This window comes from Macrosteles quadrilineatus, unplaced genomic scaffold (assembly GCF_028750875.1).
Source record: "Macrosteles quadrilineatus isolate MER2022 unplaced genomic scaffold, UCM_ALF_1.0 Scaffold_9__3_contigs__length_116548681, whole genome shotgun sequence".
NCBI classification, from domain to species: domain Eukaryota; kingdom Metazoa; phylum Arthropoda; class Insecta; order Hemiptera; family Cicadellidae; genus Macrosteles; species Macrosteles quadrilineatus.
Genome location: NW_026542602.1, coordinates 67,080,930 through 67,104,405, shown reverse-complemented (window position 1 = coordinate 67,104,405; position 23,476 = coordinate 67,080,930). Strand labels below are relative to the sequence as shown.

The 23,476-nt window shown below is 35.2% G+C and overlaps 1 protein-coding gene across 1 annotated transcript; it reads left to right on the top strand.

Moving 5' to 3' along the window:
• The first annotated feature begins 666 nt into the window (after positions 1-666).
• On the top strand, positions 667-19,755 carry LOC129003529 (elongation of very long chain fatty acids protein 7-like). The gene is made up of 7 exons (XM_054431824.1): positions 667-792; positions 15,407-15,597; positions 16,331-16,420; positions 16,776-16,832; positions 18,127-18,232; positions 18,613-18,749; positions 19,312-19,755. The coding sequence occupies exons 1-7, from the start codon at positions 714-716 to the stop codon at positions 19,489-19,491; spliced, it is 840 nt and encodes a 279-aa protein (XP_054287799.1). The 5' UTR covers positions 667-713; the 3' UTR covers positions 19,492-19,755.
• The last annotated feature ends 3,721 nt before the right edge of the window (positions 19,756-23,476 follow it).

The following is a 23,476-nucleotide window of genomic DNA, read 5'->3' as shown; positions in this document are numbered from 1 at the left end:
AATATCACTCTAAAGCCCTACTCTAATTATCTCCTATTCCGGAAAAATATAAGAAGATACTTAACAGATCGTAGCCGAGTGAACTAAAGTTTCTTAATGTGATTCTCTAGCAAGCAAACGTGTTCAGAAAACCTATTAAAATTACTTGTTGAAAATATAGTTGTACGAATGGCCCGGGTACAATGCAATTCGTCCCGAAAACAAGGAATAGAGTTACTTCTTATACTATTGTTTAGGATTTCGATAACTAATTACACAATCTGTTGTCTAAAATACTTATATTGCCCTTAAAATTGTCTTAAAAGCAGTGTTGAACTACAAACGAAAAGGGCACTTTCAGTTAACTCAACCAATTAATCATAAATTAAATACCGGAAAACAGTTGGCAAAACATACCTTTATAACCTATTCAACCATCGCTACAAAACTCTTTCTACCAAAAAACTTCTTTGTACGTCACAGCCAAGTAGAACTCAACCGAAAGTCACTCTAGCAGCGCGTCGTGCCAAATTGTGCACAGCCTTCGATAAAACAAAAACTGCACACAACAATAAAAACTGGACCGGCTTGATTCCGGGTAGAGTTTTTCAAACAATTGGTCTTGGAGAGCCAAAATGGACCTTATGAATCTATTGTACTGATCTCAGCAGTTGGTGGGCAGATGAGGTAGCAGTAAGGTGCGTCTTGTCCTTAGTTACTTCACCCTTGTTACCATGGAGGTCTTGTCTAATGCCACGACGGCAGGAACCACCCTTATCAGACCGGAGGACTACTATCAGTATATTGATAAAGGTAAGATTGAGCGATTTTTACATTTTTAACTTATTTAAATGCTTTAAAAAACGTGTTGTGCTCCGAAAGTTGTGTTTTCTTGGCCTAATCTATATAGATTCTTGGCCTAAGTACATATAGACGTCGGGGCTGTAAAGGTAGTTTGATATAAACTATTTCAGATAAATTAGACACTCTCATTGACTGTTTATTAAATTATATACATCACATTACCATGTTAAATTGTTAGCCAGTTTTTTTATGTACGTAGTTGATTCAAACAACCGACAAAGTGTACTGCTTTGGAATGCATTTGTCCCATAACCTTCAACCAAGCTAATTGAGGACAACTTATTTTAAACTACAGTAAGCTTATGCCACACCAACAATCATACTTTTACTCGATGTGGGCTATTTATTAATTTACAACTAGTGCATTGTGTTAGAGGCTTATTCAACTACAGTATGTGTTTTGTGAATAACAATTATTGGCTACAGATGGTCTAAACGGGATGTCTTGATGTCTAAACCCTTTTATTTTGAACACTGGAAGCAGTGTTCAAAATAAAAGGGTATAGGCTAACCATTTTAAGTGTACCAGTAAATTAATAAAATAAATCATCTAAGTACATACTGCGTAACATTGTTCACAGTATGTCGTGAATGCAGCATTAGATAATTTTGAATCTGCATTGGTTTGAATCGCACCTGAATGTTAAGCGAATACACTACATTCAGTTGCTTTACTGACCCAGTTTCCTGGCACGTAGTTAGCAAGCCATCACCACTAGGCCGACTCATGAACTGTAGCTTGTGTGCTCAAGGAAACTGTTCATACAGAACATTGCTTCGTTGCTATCTTTCATGTATGTAACCTTTGAGATTCATAACATATAATAAGTTTCGTGAGGTAAACAATAAAGGTTTTTTTTAGATTAAAGTGATTTAGTGTTTCAAAAATATATCAATGAGTAATATGTTGTTTAAATGATATCAAATATAAATGGCTAGTAATACTTTTGTTCCGCTTAAAATACAGTAAACCAAAAATATGTATAATCATTATATTTAGACCTCTATAGGCCAATAATTTAGGTTGCATTACTTTGCAAAACATGTGATTAAAATAGTGGTTGGCTATGCTATAGCATACTTATATGATTGTCGACAGATTTTTTCAGCGAAAATACGAACTAACTTATCGGTTCGTCAAAATTTTGTTTGGGAAATTTTTTTGATAGCTACTTGTTAAGTTATATTTTTGAGATTCATGAAACTAAAGAGGTATAAACACGTTCAGTTACCTATTTTTAATAAATTCGCTGTAATTTTATGGGACATAAATTCAACCCAAATTATGATTGAAACATTAGCGGACAAATACTTTTTAATTCGCCTAATGTAAAGATAAAGTGTTTCATACATATAATCTTATGAAACGTACTAAAATAATGTTGGACAAAAGTGTTTAAATGTTTAGATGCAATCGGATACAGCAACATCGCAAAGTTTCCAAAATAATAAATATCATTAAGGTTTATTCTTTGAAAAAGATTTAAGGCTTTTTGAATTGGATGTCCAAGTATACTTCAATTTTAATGACAATGTGTCTTTCTAAAGTTTACCAACCATAGAGGTTGTCCTTGTATTTTAATATGTCGTTGGGTTTTCAAAGCTTACCGGTCCTATTGTGCTAACAAACTTGTAAAGTTTTTGATAGAATCGGATGAAATTTCGATGATTTTGCAAAGTAGGGAAATATATGGCATTAAGGACATATTGTGTCGCTAGGGAATTGTCTGACGTTAAAGTTATATTGTGACGGTAGGGAAATGTATGTAAGACCATCTACCGTTTGTCTTTTCGCAGATAGTCGTCTTTAAGTTTAGGTTCCCACTCATAGTTATAGCACAACAAACTACAACAATTCTTGAAAATTGGGTCTCGTTCTAATTTATGTATTTGAAAATGTATATAGATTTTCATAGAAACACTGGTACGATCAAAATAAGAAATTATATAAATCACTATGACTATGATATGAAGAAGATGAAAATGATATGAAGAAGATGAAAATTAATTTTCTTGATAGCACTTCTTAGCGGTAATAGAGTTGGAAGACCTGCCTTCTGTGTGTAATGACTGTTGTGGATTGTAGGTCCGGATCTAACTTTTTATGGATTTTTTCAGATCCTAAAAAAACTTTTAAGGAATTGATCTCTTTAATTCCTAACTTTAGACAATAAGCGCAAACACATTATGATACATGAATGACTCCCGGATGCACAATATTGCCTAAACCATTTCATTTAGTCCTAATGCCCTGATCATAGAATTTAAACGAAAAATTATATTTTATCTTTGTTTGTAATGTAACAATACAAAGTTTCATATTTCCTAGTAAACTTCGTTATATAGTATAGTTATTTGTGTAACTAGTGGTGAAAGTGGCACTTTGCTGCACACGAGAGCAATGTTTACGCACGAGCCGCAGGCGAGTGTGGAATGATCTCGAGTGCAGCAAAGGCCTTTTTCACTCGTGTTACACATTACATTTTTCCTACAGTCACTATAAAGCATATAAATAATTAGTCTTTCAAACACTATGCAACACGTTTTTAGGTTCAGCTGGCAACACAAATGGTGCCCTAGAGAAAGTAGTACCCGCGGTCCATATCACTCCGCTATTTTTCCTCGGCAAGAAATGTGCTCCGCGTTTTGAGAATATAGTTCCGTATGTTTTTGTAATTTTAATTGGTTTCCGCGCCTAAAAAAAAAATGCTTAAAAGGTATTTTCTTGTTTATTAAGATCGTAGGAAGGTTTTAAAAACGTTTAAAAGAAAAGTCCAGAAAGTTCAGAAATACCGAAACTATAAACACGAAATGACAGGTTAAATCATAGTTATAATAGTCAATCAGCTGTTCATAGTATAATTATATTTAAGTGTTGCCAACCTATTTCCAAGCGTACACGGATTACGTGCATAATGGAACCACGCTGTTTTGTGTTGTTTCGTTGGAATCCTGATGTGCGGCAAAGTATAAACCGTACGGCAAAGTATAAATATGCAGCAATTAGCAGCTTTCTGTACTATAAACAGTACAGGGAAGCCAACTTTGTCGGGTGACTGTAGGAAAAATATTGTAATTTGATTGTTGCTCATTTCATAATCCAACTCCTCTAGCTTTTGGGCGATTTCACCTGTAGGGCGCTGTCTGGTTAACTTCCGCCTAATGTTGGCACTAGCTTTCACGGCCGTTTTCAGTTTGTTGACAAACCGTAGTTTCTTTCACCTCTCTGTTCTGGCCAACGACCTTCTGGCCATTGTGTTGGCGTTGAATGTTGGTCGCCTCCTAACAGTGGAGACAATAGTCGTAGTGCTCCTACGACCAGGGCACGAAGGGGTTCCCGGCGACCTGCGAATTCTAGTCAAACTCGAACTTCTGGGTGTCCCTGGAACGGGTTGACAACCACCCGAATGGGGCGTCCTTGACCTCGGTGGCGAATAAGTTTGCCCGTAGGGTGGCGAATACGTCTGTCCGTATGTTACGTTGAACGGCGATCTGGTTTTATAAGAAGCTGATGGATACGCTCAATGTTCTTCCGAACAATAGGAAACGAAGGGGCAGTGGCAGGCTGTGGCCCGACTGGTCAAGAGTGAAGGGTTGCATAACCTCGAAGCAGGTGTGAACAGTTTCCCGAATTGGAGCACGGGAAGTTTGCTATTGTCGATGTAGCATGAAACCGTTGGTACGTCTGTACGGGCCTTTGGGCGACATGGATGAAGACCTACCTCTCGCAACCGTGGGCACAACTGCCGTTTGTCGTTGACCCCGTTGACATAGTGGAGGAAGGTGAAATGGCCAATCTTGCCACAGCGGTGGTGCTTCAAAGTCCTGCTGCGTTGTCTCCACCATCCTTAGGTTTGACGTCAAGACCAACTCCTACCATCGCGACACCGCCACCTGGTTGCTCGTTCTGGGCCAACCCTGAACTTCAATAACCGACCAGCACGCCGTTCAACGTGACCTACGGGCAAACATATTCGCCACCCTACGGGCAAACTTATTCGCCACCGAGGTCAACGACGCCCCATTCGGGTGTTTGTCAACCCGTTTCAGGGACACCCAGAAGTTCGAGTTCGACTAGAATTCACAGGTCGCCGGGAACCCCTTCGTGCCCTGGTCGTAGGAGCACTACGACTATTGTCTCCACTGTTAGGAGGCGACCAACATTCAACGCCAACACAATGGCCAGAAGGTCGTTGGCCAGAAAAGAGAGGCGAAAGAAACTACGGTTGGTCAACAAACTGAAGACGGCCGTGAACGCCAGTGGTAACATTTGGCGGATGTTAACCGGACGGCGCCCTACAGGTGAAATCGCCCAAAAGCTAGAGGAGTTGGATTATGAAATGAGCAACAAACAATTTACAATATTTACTATATAACGAAATTTAATAGGAAATATAAAACTTTGTATGTTACAAACAAAGATAAAATATAATTTTTCGTTTAAATGCTATGATTAGGACATTAGGACTAGATGAAATGGTATAGGCACTATTGTTCATCCGGGAGTCGTTCTTGTATTATGAATTTAGTGTAAGCTACATATTTTTCACAGCACGTGTTTATGTGTTTGCGCTTATTGTCTAAAGTTAGGAAATAAAGAAATCAATTCGTTAAAATAATTTTTTCATCACTCCGTAACGAAAGTAACTATTTTCGATAACAGCTGACATCAATGAAAGTAGTCATTTCCCAAGCTCTAATTTAGAGCGAGGGAAAATCGATCAGCTGATTTCCCTCGCTCTAAATTTACTTTCCCTCGCTCTAAATTTACTTTCCCTCGCTCTCAATTAGTTCTCCATTTATTCACTACGCGCGCTAGTGTTTTGTTAGGTTTAATTTAATGATTTGAATCAGCTGTATGTATTTTTAAAAGTTGATTTATTTTCATGTTTAAACAAAATTTATTGAGAAATATACGTAGATTTCCTTTTAGAAGATTTTATTTTATTTTGATGTTCAATCAAATTAATTGAGAAATAAAATAGTTATAATATTACTGAGGTCTGCTATTCTGTGTTTGTATATTTATGCGTCGAGATGAAAATTATCGTTCATAACTCGTACCGAAAGTTATTATCCGGCACTTGCTCCATTATTCCCGTCCTCGGCTTCGCCTCGTACGTGAAAATAGTTCTCACATACTCGGCTTCGCCTCGCACGTGAAATTCGGGTTCCCTGTGTTCGGCTCCGCCTCACACAAAAACTTGAGCGCGCGACGGAAAATGCCACTTTCGGTCCTAGAAATGAAATATACTATTTAGGATCTGAAAAAATCCATAAAAAGTTAGAACCGGACCTACAATCCACAACAGTCATTACACACAGAAGGCAGGTCTCCCAATTTTATTACCTCTTTGAAGTCGCATTCGAACTAAAGCGTGTTTGTCGTCATCTCATGATTAATTCCCCAGGTCCACGTTATCTCTTGCAGCGTTCAACTGAAGTTGTAAGTTTCATCAAACTGCCATAGACCAAACACGTAATGTAACATAATATATACACATCATGGATATCTCAGTTAAAAATAGTTTGAGATAATATTGCAGTAAGAATGTACCATAAACAATATGATAATTTATGTACTGACACTGATACTGTATAACCTTTTGTCTAGGTAACTTACTATAAGATCAGTTTTGATTAGTCTCGATATTATCCATTTTCTAATATACAGGGTGAATAAAAAGTCAAGACCCCCCCCCTCTAATATTTTTCCAAGTAAATATACATAGATATCCTAGTGAAACCTCATTTTGAAGGGTTTACAAAAACTTAAAGAATGGTGAAAACTAGAGGTTGCTATCTCTTCTCTATCCAAAATGGTAGCCCGTCAAATGTTGTAGAAAATCAATGGTAAAATTGGTTCGTAATTGTAATATTGGCTACCATTTTGGATAGAGAAGAGATAGCGAACTCTGGTTTTCACCATTCTTTAAGTTTTTGGAAACACTTCAAAATGAGCTATCACTTGGTGGGGGTTTACATTGAAAAATTTTTAGTTGCCCCCCAAATCCCCCCTTTTGGGGGGACACTCAAAAATTTTAAATGGAAACCCTCATTTTTTGATACTTTGTTTTGAAGTGTTTACAAAAACTTAAAGAATGGTGAAAATTAGAGGTCACCATCTCTTCTCTATCCAAAATGGTAGCCAATATTACCATTACGAACCAATTTTACCGTTGATTTTCTACAACACTTGACGGGCTACCATTTTGGAGAGAGAAGAGATAGCGACCTCTAGTTTTCGCCATTCCTTAAGTTTTTGTAAACACTTCAGAATTAGGTGTCAATTGAAGGGGGTTTACTTTTAAAATATTTGAGTTACCCCCCAAATCCCCCTTTTGGGGGGACACTCAAAAATTTCAAAATCATAAAATGAAACGGAGTATGTTTTATCTATGATGAAACATCCTGCTAAGATTGCACGACCACCAAAAGGATATGTCTGTATATTTAATGGGGAAAATATTAAAGGGGGGGGGGGGGGTGGGTCTTGACTTGTTATTCACCCTGTATGTATTTATAGCAGCTTAATGCAAGTTGAATAAAATTTTTGTGTCAGTACATAAATTATCATATTGTTTATGGTACATTCTTACTGCAATATTATCTCAAACTATCTTTAACTGAGATATCCATGATGTGTATATTTTATGTTATATTACGTGTTTGGTCTATGGCAGTTTGATGAAACATACAACTTCAGTTGAACGCTGCAAGAGATAATGTGGACCTGGGGAATTAATCATGAGATGACGACAAACACGCTTTAGTTCGAATGCGACTTCAAAGCGGTAATAGAGTTGGAAGACCTGCCTTCTGTGTGTAATGACTGTTGTGGATTGTAGGTCCGGTTCTAACTTTTTATGGATTTTTTCAGATCCTAAAAATTATTTTAACGAATTGATTTCTTTATTTCCTAACTTTAGACAATAAGCGCAAACACATAAACACGTGCTGTGAAAAATATGTAGGTTACACTAAATTAAGGAACGCGGCAGCGTTCCGCCCCGCCAAGTCCCCCAGCGGTACTCAGCTGCTGCAGTGTATATATACATGACGTGACAAAGTGGCTTTTTTACTCGTCTATAGCTCTGAAGAAACAAAAGCTATTAAAATAATTGTTCATCCACTGGATAGGGGCAATCATTCTTAGCAAAATAAACAAAAGAATTTAAAAAAAGGTTGTGTTTGAGCCAAGAAAAACTAGTTTGGAAATTTACAAATTTTCCGTGTTCTCCTTCTTCTCCTTAAATGTTGACGGACCTACAGCCCAAACCACTGGCTCAATTTTAATGTTTTTTATGTTGTTTGAAAGCCCTTAGCGTGTAGATGTGCCTTTTGAGGGTCTCAAGTCGGTGCGTTGACCCATAAACCCTTGGCAAGCCCTCAAAGTACGATTTTGGCCCATTTAAATAACATGGGATTAAAATCAAAACAAAAGAAGGACCAGCTGCGATTAAATCTCAATTAATTTAAAATGTTAGAGAAATTCATAGGAACAGCTGAAACATTATTTTAAAACTTTTATAAAGTATTTTTTTCAGGTATACCGAATGATTTGAGCTACTTACTATATAAAATTACTTAGAGCAGTGATATTCCCCGATACTTTCCATTGAAAAATGCAGTGTACTGATGGTACACTGGTACAGCAGCTCGTCATTTTTAACAGTTTAATACTACTTATCAAAACATATGAAACCTAGGAACTTGAAACTTAGTACTAGTACTAAGGTTAGTTTTATGTTTTGATACACTAAAACAAATAAAACAATCGGGAAAATCCGTCTACGTATGTTAAACAAGCAAAAAAGTGAATGTAAAAAGTGATATGTAAATTTAGGATAAAAATGAGTTTTTCAATATTTGTTTTGCCTTATGCTATTTCTAACAAACCTAATCTGTTTGATTACATTTTTACTTCTCTAATAAGGGCTCAATTTACACTAGTCTTTAGATATACGGGTTTAATTATCGGAACACTTATGTAACACCAATGCATTTTATATGTAGTTGTGCCCTGGTCTATATATAAGAGAAAAGAGGATTTTTATTTTAACTGTTAATTTTCTACAAAAATAAATAAAATCTAACAAAAAACCACTAAGTGGTAACACTTCCCCCGCCAAGTCAGCAACCCAAAAAAGACAATAAATCACCACTTTTCCGCCAAGTAAAACAATGTAATGTATGTAAGTTTGGCCACTTGGCGGCAGACTTTTGCTTGATCACTTTAAAAAATACCATAAAATTAGTTTCATTGAGCAAGTATCTCTCCCAATAGTACATTGCTAGATGAGAGCTTATTTTACAAAATTTGACCTTAATTGTGTCACATTTCATAAAATCATAATAGTGATGGTTTTATATTTACTGATTACCTCGAAATTATTATACTTAGTTGGACTAATTAATTAGAGAAGTTGATTTGTGAAATTATCCACCAACGTAACTTTAATGAAAAAAAACAAGCAAAAGTCTGCCGCCAAGTGGCCAAACTTACATACATTACATTGTTTTACTTGGCGGAAAAGTGGTGATTTATTGTCTTTTTTGGGTTGCTGACTTGGCGGGGGAAGTGTTACCACTTAGTGGTTTTTTGTTAGATTCATGATACATGAACGACTCCCGGCTGCACAATATTGCCTACACCATTTAATTTAGTCCTAATGTCCTATTCATAGAATTTAAACAAAAAAATAAATTTTATCGTTGTTTGTAACATATAAAGTTTTATATTTCCTATTAAATTTCGTTATATAGTAAATATTGTAATTTGTTTGTTGCTCATTTCATAATCCAGCTCCTCTAGCTTTTGGGCGATTTCACCTGTAGGGGACGCCGTCCGGTTAACTTCCGCATAATGTTGGCACTGGCGTTCACGGCCGTCTTCAGTTTGTTGACCAACCTCTCTTTTCTGGCCATTCTGTTGGCGTTAAACGTTGGTCGCCTCCTAACAGTGGAGACAATAGTCGTAGTGCTCCTACGACCAGGGCACGAAGGGGTTCCCGGCGACCTGCGAATTCTAGCCAAACACGAACTTCTGGGTGTCCCTGGAACGGGTTGACAACCACCCGAATGGGGCGTCGTTGACCTCGGTGGCGAATATGTTTGCCCGTAGGTCACGTTGAACGGCGTGCTGGTCGGTGATTGAAGTCCAGGGTTGGCCCAGAACGAGCAACCAGGTGGTGGTGTCGCGATGGTAGGAGTTGGTCTTGACGTCAAAGATAAGGATGGGGGAGACAACGCAAATAAAAAGTAAAGAGTAAAGCATAGTATGGCGAACAAAGCAAATAAATATAAGAAATATAAATGTAAATTTATTAAATAAAAAAAATCATAATAATACAAATATAAATACAATTAAAAAAATAGAAACAGGAAAAATGTTATATACAATACTAAACTTCATTTTGAGGAATGTGTTGTCTGGGTAACTTACTATAAGATCAGTTTTTATTAGTCTCGATATTATCCATTTTCTAATTATGTATAACCTATTAATTATCTTCGTTAACTTAATCTCCGTTAATCTTCGTTCTTTAACTATTATTATCGTTAACGTTTTTAGATTGTTGTGCTGGAAGCAGTGTTCAAAATAAAAGGGTATAGGCTAACCATTTTAAGTGTACCAGTAAATTAATAAAATAAATAATCTAATTACATACTGCGTAACATTGTTCACAGTATGTCGTGAATGCAGCATTAGATAATTTTGAATCTGCATTGGTTTGAATCGCACCTGAATGTTAAGCGAATACACTACATTCAGTTGCTTTACTGACCCAGTTTCCTGGCACGTAGTTAGCAAGCCATCACCACTAGGCCAACTCATGAACTGTAGCTTGTGTGCTCAAGGAAACTGTTCATACAGAACATTGCTTCGTTGCTATCTTTCTTGTATGTAACCTTTGAGATTCATAGCATAAAATAAGTTTCGTGGGGTAAACAATAAAGGTTTTTTTTTAGATTAAAGTCATTTAGTGTTTCAAAAATATATCAATGAGTAGTATGTTGTTTAAATTATATCAAATACTAATGCGTTCACTTGTCACAAACATACATCCATACATACATCCATACATCCATACATCCAAACTTTCTCATTTATAATATTAGTAGGATAAATGGCTAGTAATACTTTTGTTCCGTTTTAAATACAGTAAACCAAAAATATGTATAATCATTATATTTAGACCTCTATAGGCTAATAATTTAGGTTGTCTTGGCCAAAGATGATTGTCTGAACCTAAATCATTTATAAATTTATCATGGTACCTTTAGAATCCGTGGGTTACTAAGAATTGTATAACAAGTTATGTTTTTGTGGCTTTTTGTTCAAGCAATTTTACATGATATAATTTATTATTTAGGTGCATTTTGAAAAAGTTATCTTTAACATAATTCTTCGTAACGTGTGGGAAGAATCTTTCAGCTTGACATTTGCCTCGTTACATATGCTTACGCTGAACAATCAAACTTATATTGCTTAAGCTAAACTATACAAGTTTCATTTTCGTCTGAAAAGTATTTTAATGGAGATTAACAAAGTAAGCTTCAAAATAAAACTTAAGCACCAATTTAAATAGTCATCACTAAATAAAAGTACAGTAGAAAGAACTCAATGTTTCGGATTAATATGTCCCTATCCTCAACTTAAATGTCCAACATCTTCAGAAAGAGTTTAGAAGTAAGTATTTGCATTATAAAGCTAAATATCGGTAAAATGAATTTAGATTATTATCGAAGTTTGCTTAAACTCCATGTTATACTAAACCGTTTATGTTTGTCTCAAGAACAAAAGAGGGAGGTTATAAAATGTCGTGCCTGAAGGATTGATCGTTTCATCAGTAATGCGTTGAGCGCGGAGACGATATCATCGCCTAATGGAGACATGAATAACACATGGCGCTGTGATTTGTGCCTTCGACACTATACGTAGACACCCAACTTGGCGTAGTAAGTACACCTATACTTACTTCTTATGATGACACTCTAATAAAAATCTATCTCATGATATACAACACAGGTTACCACTTTCGCCAAAAAAGTTGTCGCTCTCTCATCATAGGCTATATCAAATACAGTATCTCATACCAAGACATTGCCATAAAAAAATTACTTATACTGTATAGTTTGTATATAGAAATCTTAAATAGGTTATCTTGACTCACGCCAAATATGCACTCAACACAAGACATTGGACATCATAGGCTATCTCGACTATCGCCTACTCTAGCATCACGATCAATGACCGTGCTCTGTCACCCTCATATTAGAAAGTTTACCTGATGTCTACATTAACACCAATTTGGATGCCACAAGGAAACACCCTAAAAGGATATCTAACCTGGGGCCCTATTTTTGAAATGGTTGACAGTTGACTCTACAGTCAACACTCAACTCAACCAACAACAGGATTTGGTATTTTTGAAATCCAACAGTTTGGAAGTGAGTTGGAAATCACTAGTTGAGTGACTCGTTTTGGAAATGTAGAGCATACGACCACCCGAAATTCAGATGACGTCATTTTAAACCAATCACAATGCAGAGTTTTTGTGATCTTCGATTTTACCTCTTCTTACTCTAAAATCTGGATCAGCTAATCTCAATCTACCATATTTCGAGATACTGAGGTAAACTGTCAACTCCGTTCTTGAGAGATTGAGGTTATGTCTTGCTTAATCTTAGTGATTGCAAAAGTACCTTAATATAAACTTATAAGTATTAACAATAAAATTTACTATGGATGTTTGATTATTTTATGGTGTAGCTCATTATAAGTTTAGGCATATCCTAAATACATTATTATTTGCTTTCTTCGTATCTATTTCAGAACACATCACCTTATTTTAGTTTTCTTCATAGTTTTGTTTCATGTTTTTATTTAGGTTAAAGCTTATGGCTATTTGCCATTGCACTGAAAGCTTATCGTAACTTAAATTAATTTGATCCCTTTGTTAGGTGAATGGTATTGAAACAAACTATGATATTGTTTCTCTCTACCAATCTTTAATACCTTAAATCATAGGTCTAATAACAATAATTATCTTTTAATAAGTTCAATTAAGTTAGTATGCCTAGTGTATTTCAAACAAATTAAATAGTCTTATAACAAAGTAAATAGATTAAATAGTCTAGTATTGACACAGTAAATAAAATTAACAATCGCATAAAGTATTGGGTGCTAAGACATTGACAACAAATACATAACCTCTAAATCACAATTAGTAAATTAAAGCAATAACAAAACAATATGGCGTCGACCCAAATAGAGTAATTTTTTGCCAAAAGAGAGGAAGAAGTAAGTGCAGTCAACCTCCACTCAACAGCTCGATAGGTGTTGAGTAGTTTTGGTTGTATAAGTCCGCCGTCAATCGTTTCAAAAATACGAAACGATTGGAAATAGAATGACTCGACACTCAACTCAACAGTCAACCATTTCAAAAATAGGGCCCCTGTTGTGGTATCACTTTATTCGTTTAGGCGACTGGCTTTTATGATTATGATCTCGCACTACCTAATCTGGCATTATTATCGGCAGCATTTAGTTAAAAGATAACTAACACCAACACTGGTATTACTTTCAACACATTAGTGGACACCCACATTATTTAACCAGCATACGTTATCATTGGCTGTAGATACAGCTGATATTGGTCAATAACAAATATACAAATGTTATTTCAGTCTCTCCAGAGTCTTCCTAAATTGCACCATCCTTTTTATCCATTTACCATAAAATAATAACCACACGACCGATACGTCAATTATACAGGGTGAATAAAAAGTCAAGACCCCCCCCTCTAATATTTTTCCAAGTAAATATACAGATTTATCCTTTAGGTGGTCTACATTTAAAATTTTTGAGTGTCCCCCAAAAGGGGGGATTCGGGGGACAACTAACAATGTTTCAATAGAAACCCCCTTCAAGGGACACCTCATTTTGAAGTGTTTATAAAAACTTAAAGAATGGTGAAAACCAGAGCTCGCTATCTCTTCTCTATCCAAAATGGCAGCCAATATTAACAATTTTACCGTTGATTTTCCACAACATTTGACGGGCTACCATTTTGGATAGAGAAGAGATAGCGACCTCTAGTTTTCACCATTCTTTAAGTTTTTGTAAACTCTTTAAAATGAGGTGTCACTTGAAGGGGGTTTACATTTAAAATATTTGAGTTGCCCCCCAAATCCCCCCTTTTGGGGGGGCACTCAAAAATTTCAAAATGATAAAATGAAACTTCCTGCTAAGATTGCTTGACCGCCAAAAGGATATCTCTGTATATTTACTTGGAAAAATATTAGAGGGGGGGGGGTCTTGACTTTTTATTCACCCTGTATATTAATAAAAAAATAAGCACCATGAATATGGGTGTTATAATTCACTACCTATAGATTTACAATTTAAGACCTGACACATCAACTGTCATTGTCTAGGATACGAGCCATCGAGGCGATTGGTGACGTTATACATGACACCATAACTCTGATTTAATTCCGACACTATCTTAAACACGTTTCATGCTATAACACCAACCTTGATTTTCATAAACAATCTGACACATAACTCATTATTAAAACCTGATTTCATATTATCGTATATTTACTACCTCTATCTCAGTTTAGCACCAATACTTGATAAATGGGTTGTTAAAGAATTTATACTTTGTTTACTGCATACGTTAACAGTTTTATGTAGACTATAGGTATAAAAAAGTATCTCTCTTCACCATGACCTAAATTTTAAAATAGTAAAAATCACGCGTATCTTCACATATCAATTGGACCAAACAAACTGTAAAAGTAAATTGCCTTTATTTGTGTTTTTTGAGGCTGTGGACACAATGTGGGCCTAAAAATGGAAAATGTCTGCATTAAAACCACAAATAACAACGTACTACGTGTTTTAGTCCTGCACATGGAACCGGGTTTACTTTTGTCTCAATTTCTTCAAAAATCGATATATTTATTTATTCTACGGTAGTGTAATTTACAATCTATCTTCTATCTGTATCCTTATGCAATAATGGGGGTTTCTGTTACATTCCTTTTCAAGCCAAACTACTAAGCAGATTTTTACGATTGACGCGTCATTTTAAAGCTTGATACCTAGCAAAGTGACGAATGGTAATTAAAAAGATAATTTCCTTTAGGGCTTCACCTCCATCATGTTTTAATTATTTCTAGAGTCTAAATTTTCAAACATAAAGTTCAACTATATTGTCAAAGATATAGTTATGCTGACCAAGTTTCTTTATAGTGGTTACAATGTGAATTGTAACTTAACACATGTTCCTTCAGTTGAATGTTTAGCCACAGTCAGATTGTAAACAAGAGACTAAACATCTTATGACATTTATGTAAATAGGCTACCTTTTTGAAAACTATGACCTGAATGAGGTAATCACTCTTTAATTATATTTTAAATCTACAGTAATATCGAAAAATGTATTGTAAATTAGCAGTTCTATATACCTAACTATCATAAACAAACATATTGAAAGTTTAGAAACACTACAAGGACAAGATGTACATTACTACACTCATCTGATTGCAGAGGGAGTCATTGACACGTGGTTGTTAGTGAGCACTCCGCTGCCTGTCCTGTCTACGATAGTTCTCTATCTGGTAGTGGTGCTCAAACTGGGACCTAGCTACATGAGATACAAGGAACCAATGGAGTTGAAGCGACTCATGATGTTCTACAACCTCTTCCAAGTGGCCTACAATATGTGGATGCTTTATTTGGTAAATATATTTACAGTTTTGGTGTGAACAGAAATAAAATCAACATAAAATGAGGTCACTAAGCTGTCGTCAATCAATCCTATATTTGTCGTGATGACTATAGTTTCGGGGCTACAACCCCATTTTCAAATATTTCCCTTCAGTCCTCAAATTGTTAGACTATTTTCCTGCAATTGCCGTTGTCAAAATACGTCACACATACACATGGAAACATTAAGATTTACAAAAATTATGTACAAGTGTGGCCAAGGACAAAACCAGAATAAAATGGAAGATTTGAAAATGGGGTTTTAACCCCGAAACTACAGTCGTCACGAACAAATATAGGATTAATTGACGACAGGTTAGTAACCTCATTTGGTGTCAATTAATCAAACCCAAAGGCAAATTATGTATAAAACAAAATCAACTTTCTCAAAATCTAAACATTTAAAGGTACAATATTTCAAATGGGTTAAGACAAAAATCTGCAAACACGCTCCCACCACCCAAAAAATGTCATTTTACTGACGGTTTGTGAAAAAAACAAGTCCCCTTGTGATTGTAGATTCAAGTGCCTTCCTCTATTTGGTGAGTAATAGATGTTTTTCGCACAACAATAGCTCAACCAAAACCTTAACATTTATTTACGTTGAAATGTCTTCTTATTCTTGTTTTTGGTGCGTGACTGGATGTTGGAGCATGGGTCCTTTTAGCCAAGCATAATGTGTTTTATTTTTATTTAATTTCACAGGTGTTTTCCTCCAGTGCAGCTATCAGGTACCTGATTGACCACAGCTGCCACCCTACCGATCCTAGAAACACATTTGAGTTGCGATATGTTGTAAGTAATTGCAACCATGTTTTTAAAATGAATGTATATACCTTATTTTTTCAATTATAAAATCAATTCTTTCACTATTAGTCAGTAAATGTTTGGAATTAAATTAATATGCTGTCACCTTTTCTCTGTAATAGCATTATCATGTCAGTTTTAAGCGTTTAAAAGCCAAAGTAATCCAAATAAAGTGCACGTTCCTCATTTCGACCGACTTTGTTTGCACGTAATTGGGATAATGTGTGCACGTTATAGCATACATTATCAAACTAACAGTATTTGAGTAGCATGCAATATTTGACTTATGTTTGATTGAGTATCATTCAATATTGACATGAACGTGATGATGTTTGCGTTTCAGTTTCACCTCACTTCTTGGCACTACCTTTGCTCCAAAATTATCGATCTTCTGGACACGGTAAGCCTGGTTAAAGTTTACGTTAATACGTATGATGAATATTTTATATGATTTAATCTGTGTAGTGGCACTTGAAACAATGTTCTCTCTACAAATGTACGTAATCATACGTATTATAGTAGTTTATTAATTCTTGAAGCAGCATGAATGGTTTTAAAATTGTGAATCTCCTATTGGTTAAATTCACAACAGTGTTTTAGTTAAGTTTACATGTGTAAAACACGGTATCCGTTGTGATTGAAGCGCGAAAGTCACTGTCCTAGGTGCACGAGTTCATATTTAGTCAATAACTGTGTTATAATGACTTGATCTCGTGTTTAGACTGTAATATGAAGATCTACCTACAGGGTGGGGCAGAGTGGACTCCCTAGTTTCAATCAGTCGCTGAAGAGCGTGCGCGCGAGTTAGCGGAGTGGGAGAGGCTTCATGTGGTGGGGGAAAGACGCCATTGTTAGTAGTCACCATGCCGTAAACTGGCGAGCAACGTGGTTTTGTAGTCAAAAAGTTCTTAAAAAATAAGGATAGTGTGGTGGTGGCCCAGAGTGCATTTCGTAGACGGTTTGGTTTGAATTGTCATGACAGTGTTCCCGATGCTAAAACCATAAGGAAATGAATTACAAGTGTACGGGTGACCTAATATGCAACTGAGGTTTACAAAGTTCGACCAAGGACCTTGGAAGCCCTTAAGGAAGCAATTGTTGATGTTATCACTGGAATAATGCCAGATATGCTGCGCTGCGTAGAGTTTTGAAAACTTCATTGAACGGCTGAATATGTGCATCGCTCGTCAAGGTCTTCACCTGGACGATATCAATTTTAAAACTTAATGAAAAATAAATGGCATTGTATTTAGATTTCAGAAATAAAAAGCTTTTGTAATAATTGTGTATGGTTTTTATACAGTTAACCGATCAAATCAGGCAGTCCACTCTGCCCCACCCTGTACTTAGGTGATGAGGACGTTGTCTGTGTGGAGAGATCCGTTGACTAAAAGCAATAACACTATTTTAACGTTATATAGTGCTTAGAAAGATCAAAATAACCAGGCAATTTCAATAGCAGAACTAAGCACTGATGCTTAGTTCTTTAATCGAAAATTGCCTTTGGCTGTTTATGAAACTGCAACATTAAAAAAGACTTGAGTAAGAGAACATAAATCCTCTAACCCTAAATTGGAATGTATTATAACTGTTAAAATCTCAATACAAACATCCAGCATTGTTATATATTCGAACTTTAAATTTAAAGTAAAAGTTATTTTGCAATAGGAATTATAGTAAGCTGGCTTTTTCAGTGCATAATGGTGCTTCGGAAAAAGCAGTCTCACATTACCTACCTTCATCTTTATCACCACGTGGCGATGGTGTTCTTCACCTGGGTGTCCATGAGATACATTAGAGGTATTGGCTAAGTTTTATTAGTTATTTTCTTATTCATAAAATACGATGTTATTTAGGTCATTTGGCTATTCGTTAAGTTGCTAATGATTGAGCCACTGTATTAACGTTGCCAGTGTAGGTCAGATGTATAAAACATTTTTTTTTTATTCAAGACAGTTTTTTTCTAGACTGTTTTCATTAAAAGTACACGTACAAGCACACGTGATTGAGCTATCCTATGAGAGATATCCTTAATATATTTTCCTGGATATTTTTAGGATAACATTTGTAAGATGTTAAGCACCCGCAAATTGATTATGGGATGTCTTAGTAGAAAAAAAAACAATTACTATGTGTTTGTTGTTATTTTACATAAGTAAATAGCCAGTGTTTTGTTTCAGCTCAACAAGGGACGCCACCTATTATCCTCAACAACCTAGTCCACGTGGTTATGTACACATACTACTTCCTGGCCAGTCTGGGGCCCGAGGTGCACAAGTATCTTTGGTGGAAACGCTACCTCACCAAGTTGCAACTGGTAAGGCAGGCAATCCAAGCGCTTTTGAGGCTGTAGTGAATATTTACAATTATCATATTTATGTAACAAGCTCAAAATGGCTCAATCGCCAACTGGTTATGGTGTTCGATATTACATCTGGTAACTGGTGTGATCCCAAATATTTGTCTAGGATTTCGGTGGCTTTTCTTGTTGAGATATCAATTAATAATACTTTTGAAAAAAAGGTCAACGTTAGAAGGTAAACCGACCAGGGTTTGAACGTTCCATCGCTAAAGACCGTAAAATTATAATAATTTGGACATACAAAAAAAGAAAATCAGACAACCGCATTCAGATAGTTTAGGGCTAAGTTGTTTTACTTGTATTTTGTGAGTTTTACCTTTGTTTGATTTGGATGACACATTCTTATACTTAGGCTCTGAAATAAAATACATATACTTGTTTTAGTTTGCATAAAATACGTTGAGTTTAGTTTCAACCTTTGGTTATCTTTCACAAAAAATGATTTTAATTTTATTGCCATTATCAGGTGAATGGCTAAGGACATCGTGGAATACTAATTACTTACATTGATTCACAGACACAGTTTGCCTTAGTGATCGCCTACCTGGCCTACTTGTACCTCAACAGCTGTGAAGTGTCTCAAGCCTTCAACGTCATCTGGATAACCAACGTCAGCGTCATCGCTGCTTTCTTTGTCAACTTTTACATTCAGACATACGTCATCAAGCCAAGAAGGCTTCACGTCAAACCGGAGTGAAAATTTGAATATACCATAATGCAGGGGCTACAGACATAACTGATTAAGAGAGCTTTAGCTGTAAGCTTCAAGATGACAGTAAGATTATACAGGTGTTTGTGAACTATCTCGAAAAAAATCACAGGATTATTCCTTGGGTTAATACATGAATATTTTACATTATAAACATGGGTCGCCGGAGCTTCGTTTTCCGTCTGTCTGTCTGTATGTGATTTTTATAAATAACTTTATAACTCGAGTTTGAATCGAGGTACAAACTTTAAATTTGACACACTTGTGTATTTTAACGTGTTACACAAACATGCAAAATTTCATTTCGTTGACTATAGCCGTTTCAAAATGGTGGCCATCTAAAATCTTTTACCTCAAATTACATGAAAACTACTAGAGTTAAAAAAAAAACACAAGAATAACAAAATTTAGGAAATTTTATACCAAATCAAATGACACCTAGATTTTAAAGATCGGACAACAAACAGCTGAGTTATACATTTTTAAAATAATTAATAATTTATTTACTGGCTTTTAATTGTTATTGTTTATTCTTTAAAATCATCTGAAACAGAGTACATTACGTAATCTTAAACAGATCTCAATAGTTAAGGTAAAAATAGGACACTTAATACATTTACCATCTAGTAAAAAAACTAAATGTTGTTGTTAGGGCAAACCTGTCTTACATTGTTGTAACAATTTAGAAAGGATCAGATGATTTTAAAGAATAGACAATAACAATTAAAATCCAGTAAAGAAATTATTAATTATTAATAAAATTAATAACTCAAAATAATCATGTGATCATCATCTCAAAATCATCTGTCCAACCAGCTGTCTTACGTTGTTGTGACAATTTAGAAAGGATCAGAAGATTTAAGAATAAACAATAACAATTAAAAGCCAGTAAAGAAATTATTAATTATTTAAAAAATGTATAACTCAGCTGTTTGTTGTCCGATCTTTAAAATCTAGGTGTCATTTGATTTGGCATAAAATTTCCTAAATCTTGTTATTCTTGTGTTTTTTTGTAACTCTAGTGGTTTTCATGTAATTTGAGGTGAATGATTTTAGATGGCTGCCATTTTGAAACGGCTATAGTCAACGAAATGAAATTTTGCTTGTTTGTGTTACACGTCAAAATACACAATTGTGTCAAATTTAAAGTTTGTACCTTAAATATTATAAGGTTATTTATAAAAAACACATACAGACAGACAGACGGAAAACGAGGCTCCAGCGACCCATGTTTATAATGTAAAATATTCATGTATTAACCCAAGGAATAATCCTGTGATTTTTTTCGAGAGAGTTCACAAACACCCTGTATGTTAAAGTATCATTACAGGAAAGTTGTTTTAAGTGTCGTAAAAGTTTAAAGCTGATACGACTACCAGCAAGATAAGGTCACCAGTTTAAGAGTCTTATCTTAGTGCAGAGTTTTTATACAAATTGTATATATGTGGATATTTTAAAGCAAATAATAACGTCATTACACATCGGTTACATGTAATATATTTTACTTAAACTACATATTATGCTGATGATAACTAAAATACTCTACTCGTTTGATAAGTTTACCATATTGTAAATAAAGGTATTTTATAAACGAGAAGCTTGTGCATTATGTGTTTTAAAACACCCACATCAAATAGTTTCGTAATTTAACCACTTCAGTAAATACAGACATTATTTATTTACAAAATTGTGTTTGTTTATGTTATAATTATCCTGATAAAACGATTGAATTACATGTACTCGGAACCAGGTTTCCATATCACTGCAATTTAGTATGATTATAAAATTTGAATGGTTGTAAGTTCCAACTTTTTTTTAATTTTACTTGAGATATACAGGGTTAGTAAAAAGTGTGGAGACCCCCTGTTATTTTTTTAACGACCCATACTAGAAAAACTAAACTCGGCACACCTTTATGACATGTTATGAAGTACTTTTTGGGCATAACTGTCACTTGGTTTACATCCCCAAAATGGGGGATTTCGGGGGAAACTAAAAAATTTCAAATACAAAAACCCATTGAGTGACCTCTCATTTTGAAGGTCGTGGTAAAAGAAAACCAACAACGCAAACTAGAGGTCTTTATCTCAATCCGGTAAAAAATGGCAGCCAATTGAAATTCTCAGAAGTTAAATTTAACTTACAGCTTTCCAAGTCTGGAGACCCGCTGTAAATTTTGTAGCGGCTCACACTAGGATAACTAAACTCTACACACTTTTTTGGCATGTTATGAAGTACTTTTTAAGCCTAATAGCCACTTGCTTACCAAACCCAAAATGGGGGATTTTAGGGGAAACTCAAAAGTTTTAAAAGATAAGCCCCATCGAGTGATCCCTCATTTTACCCCTCCTTTACGGTCGTTGTAAATGTAAACGAAAACTAAAAACGCAAACTAGAGGTTTCTATCTCAATCCAGTAAAAAATGGAAGGTGATTGAAATCTTTAGAAATTGGAAATAACTTGCAATTTTATATTCAATTGGCTGCCATATTTTACTGTTTTAAGATAGAGACCTATAGTTCGCGTTGTTCGTTTTATTTTATTATGACCTTCAAAATGAGGGGTCACTCGATGGGACTTATCATTAAAAAATTTTGAGTTTCCCCCAAAATCCCCCATTTTGGGTTTTTGAACTTATGAGAATTTCAATTGGCTGCCATTTTGTACTGAACTGAGATAGAGACCTCTAATTTGCGTTGTTGGTTTTCTTTTACCAGAACCTTTAAAATGAGGGGTCACTCGATGGGTCTTTGTATTTGAAATTTTTTAGTTTCCCCCAAAATCCCCCATTTTGCGGATGAACACCAAGTGGCAGTTATGCCCAAAAAGTACTTCATAACATGCCATAATGGTGTGCCGAGTTTAGTTTTTCTAGTATGGGCCGTTAAAAAAATAACAGGGGGTCTCCACACTTTTTACTAACCCTGTATATATATTTATACACAATACTTTTATTATCTAAACAATGAATATATTAAAAAAGTAATCTAAATACAGTTAAACTATTACTTAGCTCAAACTGGGGTAACAATGGTTTTTTAATATTTTTATCACATTTGAAAACTTTTACTTCTAAAGTGTTTGAACACTAACCATAAAGTAGGTTTACCTCTTTTTTTAACCTTTACCATCATTAAATTTACAGCCTTAACTTTTAATATTTTTTTTTTATTTAAAGTAATATTTTCATCTCCAGGTAAATTTTCAGTACAGTGAAACTAGTTACTTAAATACTCAATAACATACACTATTTTTAATGCCATTGTATACGGGATTGAACAGGTTACCGAGAAGTCGGGTGTCAATTTAAATGTTACACCGAGATATGGTGTTGTGTCGACACTTCCTGTAGTCCTGAGTCCTGACCTTGCCCAACCTACTGACCTTGACGTAACCTCAACACCTGTACCTGTCTTACCGGTCAACAACTTGTGTGTGTGTGTGCGTGTAGGTGCGTGTGTAGGCATCAGTACCGTTGTGCTTTTGTTTTCGTCTACTGAGTATTTGATGTACTTCAGTTCAAGTATATTAGTTTTATAGATAACCTGAGGTTATGATAGTTGGTTTGAAACATCAATCCTTTATTATGACTTGAGAGTGCGTTATTCGTAATGTTTTGCTCCTCAGTTACGCTGGTGCTATTAGAACTGCTTGTTATTTTATAATAATCATGCTTTGATAGTACGGATAAAATGAAGCCAACTTATATCTGATGGATGACTAACGATAAATGGTTTGTAACAGTCAGTGTTACTAGTACCGCTACGTTACGTAATAAGTATGTTAATTCAATTAAAGTGAACACTAATTTAATTTTCATAAAACGTACGATGACCCTTACATACTGCATGTGTCTATTCCCGAACAGAAATTGTATCCAATCATTAACATTCAATCAAATTTTGTATAATTATCTATGAAAGTTCAATATTTGAATAAAACTCGTCCTTCAGGCATTTCCAAATTATTAACG

What these genes read in the sequence shown, in the direction of transcription:
- LOC129003529 (XM_054431824.1), top strand. Translation starts at nt 714, where the DNA reads ATGGAGGTCTTGTCTAATGCCACGACGGCAGGAACCACCCTTATCAGA. An exon ending in GTCCATGAGATACATTAGAG is followed by an intron (nt 18,233 to 18,612) that starts GTATTGGCTAAG and finishes GTTTTGTTTCAG; the next exon opens with CTCAACAAGGGACGCCACCT. An exon ending in ACCTCACCAAGTTGCAACTG is followed by an intron (nt 18,750 to 19,311) that starts GTAAGGCAGGCA and finishes ATTGATTCACAG; the next exon opens with ACACAGTTTGCCTTAGTGAT.